Raw genomic sequence first — 6976 nt, 5'->3', positions numbered from 1 at the left:
TGTGTAATATAGGATCCTTTCCAATCCTACGAGTCTATGATAGGAAACAGCATACTAGTCATATACTCTGTTTGTATAAATTACACCAGAGGTTCTCAAACTGTGTGATACCGCGACCCCCTAAAATGTTAAATGAATTTGTGACCCCTCCACCCCCACTTCCCTGGGTCGCTTCCTCTCCCCCCTTCTCACCAGACTCCTTGCCCTCCTGGGGTTCCTTCAAGGCATTTGCGGTCCTCAATGCCCTTCCCCCTGCAGGCTCCTTCCCCCGTCTCTCTCTCCTCTGTGCCTCTTTTTCTCTCCGCATCCCTTTGGTTCGTTCCTTCTCTCCTCTCCTCTCCCCTCCATTCCACTCCTGTCTCTCCTCTGACTCCACGTGCCCTTATTTACCTCTGGATCCTCTTTCCTGACCCAATCCCCCAGTCCACTGCCTGAGGAACCCCACCCTCTCCCAGCTGGGGAAGTGTTTGGTTGCCCGGCAACTGTGCCCTGGCCGGCCTCTTGCGCGCCAGCTCCTGCGCTGGCACCAGCCTCACTCTCCTGCTGCCTTGCCTCCTCCTGCAGCTGAGCCGCACTCCTGGATTCCCATGGCCCCGGCCACGCTGTGTGGCCTGCCGGCGGCTGCCTTCTGCCGCCCATCTGCTCTTCTCGGCCCGGGGCAGAGGGATCACAAGGGAAAAACCGAATCCAGCTGCGACCCCCCTCTAAGTTGCTTGCGGGCCCCCCTGGGTGGTCACGACCCACAGTTTGAGAAACTCTGAATTACACTGTACTACAAATGACCAGAGGGAGGCTCCCAAAGTACTTCCGAATATGAGAAATAGTGTGTGTTGGGTTAAGTTGCCCAATATTTATTTTAAAATGCACATTTCATATTAGCTGGTATATTTAAAAGGTAGTAAACTTGTACATTTTTGCAAACAAGTCATTTATTTGATAGTAATAAATAATATATATCAGTGAAGTTTATTCATTTTATTGTTAAATATGCAACTTGACATTAATTTGTATATACAATTTGTAACATCACATACTTCTAGTTTCTAACAAGTGCCTGTTATAAAAAAGTATATTCTGATATTAAAATCAAGTGATAGTTATGAATTAATTTAGCATCTGCTGTACTATTCACTTCTGATAAAAGACAATACAAACAATCTAGGAAGATTTACAAGTATCTGCATGCCAATGAAGCTCACGTAGCACAGATATGGCTTTAAAGAAAATTCTATAGCAGATTTTTTTCCTGCATGCATTTTTAAAAACTTCCCACCTAGTACTTTATAATTTGTTAAAATGTACTGGTTTTGGATTTTAGATTTTGAATGCAAAGATGAAAGTACTGCAAAGTGCTACAGTGCCTGGCATTTAATTGTATAACTCATTTTAGAGGCAAATATGAATATTTAACTTTACTATAAAATACTGAATGTTTTTAGCCATATAGTTCCCATTGAATTCAGAGGGAGCTGCAGTTAAAACCCTACAGCACTGCCTTGAAAGTTCAGGGGTTAGCACAACAGGGTAGTAGTTCATGGTATAAAATATTTCATACTCCATGTAATGATTTAAAATGTTCATACCATACTGTTCATTAAAATAAACCTAATTAATATGCAACAGGCAGATTAAAATATGTATCTGATAAGCAAATGTACATTTGGTTGTTTAGGACAGATTTTGACAGCTTCAAAGGTGGTCCAAAATTTGGGCTTACTCCAAAATTAAGGGCATTTTAAGCATAGTCTTATTTCTTTTCTCTCTCTCTCTTTCTTAACTTGATTTAAATCAACAATTGTTTTTGGTGATTTAAATTGCCTTGATTTAAATCAATTCAACCACCTTGGTTGCAATCCAGTAATTAAACGTAATATAAATGTCTTATATTGAAGGTAACTTTAAGGTGCTAAGACCATTAATTGTTTTTTAAGTTTTTCCAGTTACAGACTAACTCGGCTACTCCTCTGAAGCTTTAATATAAGGGAAGTATTGTACAAACTAGGGATGTTAGGAAGTGTGTAATCCAGTAACTATGTAGCTGACAAAATTGTTGTTGGTTACACTATTACCCGATAAGTGGTTCCGCATTTAAAGGAGTTTGGGAGCCACCATGTGATCAGGCTGGCTCAGTCCTGGCTCATTCCAAGTCCTGGAAGCTACCCCCACTGCAGATCTACATTTAAAATATTTTGGAGCTGGTAGGCAGGTAGGTCAGCTCCCAAAATACTTTAAATGCAGAGCCACAGTGGGAGTAGCTGGGACTCTGCACAAGCCAGGACTGAAGCAATCTGCCTGTATGCAGGCTCCCAAAATACTTCAAATGCAGAGCCCGGGATGGTGGTGTTTGTGTGTAGCTGGTAACATTAACCGATAATCATCTGCTTATTGGTTAACTGTTTAACCAGATACACTATTACATCTCTAGTACAAGCATTTTTATAGATAAAAATGTAGAGATATTCTAAAATAATACTTGTACAAAAGATAAATATTTTATTTGAAGCCGAAATAAAGTCTTCACTATAAAATGTACTGACCATCAAATGAAGAACACTGAAACTGACAGGATCACATGGGACCCTTTGGTAGTCTAATTGAGGTGGAGCAGAACTTTACTAAATATATCTGGGAACACTTTTGCATCCCTTTAGAGAGCAGGTTGCCTATTAAACGTTAATTGGGCAGATTGAACCTCTCTAGTCCGACACACTCTGGTCCATCATAATTTTAGTTAGCCAGATATCTACTTTTCATGCTCATCTGAAGAAGTGATTTTGCTCATGAAATGATACTATTTACATTTTTGTTAGTCTCTAAGGTGCTGGAGGACTACTTGTTTTTAAAGTTATAGATAACACGGATACCCCTGAGACCACTTATTCTGGGTATGGCCAAATTTCCCACGATCCCATTATGTTTGTTTATAGCCACTAGTCCTGGCTCTCAGTGTTCTGTGCTGTTATTTAGCTCTAATTTACCCCTAAATGTCTAAGAGCCCAATAAGCAGTAAACAATGAAAATTTTGTTAATGCAGCTAGACAATATTGACCTCCTATGGTTTAGCACTAGTCAAGTCCCAAGGATGCCGGACTAGAGAGGTTCAACCTATAGATTAATAAACAGATACATTAGGAATTGGTTTAAGGCACTCTGAATCCTCCATAATCAGTTAAGAACAAGCACAAACTTTATTTATTTAGTATATCCCCTTTTCATCTCAATATCTTTGTTCTTGTGGCTTAGTTAAAAAATTAGAATAGCTTATATGGAAGAAAATCTCTTTATAAAAATAGATATGTTACATACTTTTAAAAAAATAACCCATGCAGCTTCTGTACAAAGTCTATACACATTTCACAACATATTTAATTCTGAGAAACTTTCATGCACATGAAAGGCTTCTTTTTCCATGAAAATTGTGATTTCTGTTTAATTAAAACACAGTTACATAACCACTGTCCATTGCTGTCATTCATTTCGTTCAGAAGACATTAGCTGGCTATTTAATTTCATCAGCAGTTTTATGACAAGACCTGCCTACATATAGGGGAAAAAATGAAAAAGTTGTATCAGGATTTTCCAGTTAACACATATAATCTCCAAAGCCTACTTAAATATAGAGTAAACACATTTATTCACCTCTGTTGCTAACATTTTAGATCAAGGGTGGGGAACCTCAGGCCTGGGGGCTCCCCGCAGCATTGGGGAGCCTGTGCTGGCATTCCAGCCTCCTACTGCCTCACTACAGAGCTGGAGCACACAACATCTACTAGTCTGGGCCCCCCACAGCTCTGGTGTGCAAAGGGAACGTGGCAAGTGTCTTTCTACTTCTCAGTCATGGGCCACATCAGTGAGGCTTTTTTTTTTTTTTTTTTTTTTTAAATTTTTGCTTCTCACTTGTGTGCAGCTGACCGACAGATTTTTCTGTGGGTCAGCAGCCCCCAACCCAAAAAAGGGTCCCACCCCGTTTTAGATTATTAAAATTGAGTTTTAGAAATTATGTTCATTTTCCACTATTTTTCTCTGTGAAATGAAAATCAATTAAGTCTCCTTTACTTTAGCTCTTTTCATGGTCAGTCTTTTTTGCTGTCAGGTTCTCAGTGGAGCAGTGTTTGATTTGCAAAGTACAAAGCAATGTTTTTAAACAGTCATTTATACTGAATTTTAAAATTAACAGAAACATTTTTATTGCTTTTCTATTTTGCAAAGGTTTTTCTAGATCAAATGTGAAACAGTCATGTTCTTTTCATTCTTCTAATAGTATATGGCTTCTTGGGATTAGAGACTCCAATTTTAATGCCACAGTAAATTGGTGTGGCTGAAACACATTTTTATGCATAAATATCCTAGATTGCAGAAATCAATAACATTTCACCAAGCAAATCTCCCTTGCCTTTATTCTTCAATTTATAATTATTTTAACTGGATTCAGGAAGGATTACAGATTGCTTTTGATACTGCAATTTTTACATAAGAACACAAAAATGACCACACTGGCTCAAACCAATGGTCTATCTAGCCCTGACGTACTAAATAGCGACCAGTATCGGATGATTCAGTGGGAATGAACAGAACACGTTAATCTATGAAATGATCCATCCCTTGTCAACCAGTCCCAGCTTTTGATAGAAAGAGTTTCAGAGACACTCAGAGGGGCATCTATCCTCTGTGGACTTATCTTTTTTTTCTTTTAGTGGCTGTAAACAAACTTTATGGGACTACAGGAAACTTGGCCATGCCCATGTAAGTGGACATCTGGCTAACTAAAATCATGCCAGCTCACAGATGTTTCCAGATCAGAGACTGCTGGACTAGAGGGGCTCAACCTGTATTACTGTCCATTTAAATCCATACTATCATCTTTGTAGATGAAGTTATGAATATCTGCTGTGTTTTTGTATATCAAACACGTTTCTTGAGTGATGCCTCGACAGATTTGATTTTAACATATGTATGTAAGCAGGGGCTAAACCACTGCTTGCTATCAGCTAGCTAAAAGGAGAGAGTTGCCCTGGGAGTGGGTGTGCTCACTCAAATTGTTTAGCTCTGCAAGATAATTAACTGTTATCTGTTGATATGTAAATACAGCTCATGCTAAGAGGGGGAAGGAATCCGAGGTGTGAGTATGTAAATCCAATTCAGCCTGGGCTGATGGAGGATCAGTGTTGGAATGGAATGTGATGTATTGTAACTAATTTGGGCTGTTGTGGGGGGTCACGAGTCATGCTACCAATCAATGTGGGAACTGTAAAATATGACACTAGTGCTTGCAGGAGCGACACCATTGGAAGAGGTCTCAGATGAACAAGCTCCCCCTTCCAGAGTTCAGTATACAGGGCTGAGGGGAAAGGGCTTGACCCAGCCTGCTCATGCTTGCCAAGTGTGAGCTGTAAGACTGGTTCAACCTGCCTCTTTCCCCCTTGTTTTAAGGACAGACCTAAAGCAGACTCCATGAGGAGTCTTTTTGCTAGTCCAGTGGAAGCTGGAATCTTTTGCCAGCCTAGGTGGCGTCTAAACAGTTGAAATCACTAAGAGCTAAAGTCACTGGTTTGGTCTGGAGCCAGACCCATTGAAGCCAGTGGAGCGGCTGCCAGGGGTGGCCAGTAGGAGTGGTGGCAGGCAGCCAGTGGAGCGGCTGGCGGGAGCGGTGGCAGGTGGCCAGCGCAGTGGCTGGCAGGAGCGACCAGTAGGAGCGGTGGCAGATGGCCAGCGGAGCAGGTGGTGGGAACAACTAGCGGACAACCAGGGCAACACAGTGGCATCACATCAGGCTCCAAGGGGGAAGTCATGAGGGTGATGCGTCTGGGTCGGCACTGACTGGACAGAGCTATAAGTGGGGGTGTTTGCAGTGGGGTTGGACTAAAGACCTCTAGGAAAAAAGACTTCACTCTGCAGACCCTGGGGATGGTACCTTACTCACAGGTTGTTCGTGTTATGGGTTTTTCATTGTTTGTGTGGTCTTGTGGGTTGATGTTCATCTACTGTGATTAAACAGACTGTTTCTGTTTCTGACTGTGCTTGCGAGAGAGGAAGAATTGCCTCTAAAGGCACCCAGCGGGTAGGTTGGAATTTTCCCAGTTTACTGGGTGGGAGCTTGAGCCAGTTTTAGTCACCTTGTTGAAGGGCCCCCCCAGACATTGAACCCAGCCCTTCTGGTTGCCGCCTGGTACCGGCCGAAGGGTTACAAATAAGAACATAAGAACGACCATACTGGATCAGACCAAAGGTCAATCTAGCCCAGTATCCTGTCTGCCGACAGTGGCCAATACCAGATGCCCAAGAGGAAGGAATCATAACAGGTAATCCTCATGTGAGCCCTCTCCTGTCAGTCACCCTCCGAGAAACAAAGGCTAGGGATACCATGCCTATCCATCCTGGCTAATAGCCACTGATGGACCTAACCTCCATGAATCTCTCTCTTTTTTTAACCTTGTTAAAATCTAGACTAGACTTTAAAATCTAGACTAGTCAGCCTGCTTAATGGCCTGTTAAAGACAATCAGCTTGCCCACTGATCCACTCCTGGAGACGTTTCAGAGATCACTGAGTCTGAATCATGAGGCATCCACTGCAAAGCATATAAGGACATGCGATCTAAGACTTGATCTTTTGCTTGTAATTTTCCATGCATTTGGCCTAAAGTATAAAAGGAGACTGTGACATCACTTCTTTGTCTTCATTCCTGCACATCTTTGCACATGATTTCTAATAAAGGAGTGCTTCAGACAATGGACTAGTGGGTCATCAATCTAATGAGTGAACTAGAGAGATTTATTACAAGATAGCAGATTTACCTTCACTGCTATGATCCTCATCTATAGACTATGATGTTACTTGAAATACATTATTCCTTTCACCATTAATAACTCTCTTATTTTTATTAATAAACCATTAGCTTTTTAATTACTAAAGCATTGTTTATAAGTGTGGTATTTGGTAAGATTTAAAGTATATATTTTGACTTGAGGGAGTGGCTG

The 6976-nt window shown here is 41.3% G+C and overlaps 1 protein-coding gene across 5 annotated transcripts in view; it reads right to left on the bottom strand.

The window, feature by feature from the left end:
- Positions 1-960: 960 nt before the first annotated feature.
- KRIT1 (KRIT1 ankyrin repeat containing) overlaps positions 961-6976 on the bottom strand; it is a 56632-nt gene continuing 50616 nt past the window's right edge. For all 5 annotated transcript variants that reach the window (XM_075922382.1, XM_075922383.1, XM_075922384.1 and 2 more), the window contains one exon: positions 961-3537. In XM_075922382.1, coding sequence (XP_075778497.1) covers positions 3469-3537 — 69 coding nt within the window. In that variant the 3' untranslated portion in view covers positions 961-3468. The remainder of the gene's footprint in view (positions 3538-6976) is intronic.

The sequence above is a fragment of the Pelodiscus sinensis genome, chromosome 2 (genome assembly GCF_049634645.1).
Source record: "Pelodiscus sinensis isolate JC-2024 chromosome 2, ASM4963464v1, whole genome shotgun sequence".
Classification (NCBI taxonomy): Eukaryota; Metazoa; Chordata; order Testudines; family Trionychidae; genus Pelodiscus; species Pelodiscus sinensis.
The sequence above is the reverse complement of the archived record's forward strand: the minus strand, read 5'-3'. Positions and strand labels throughout refer to the sequence as shown.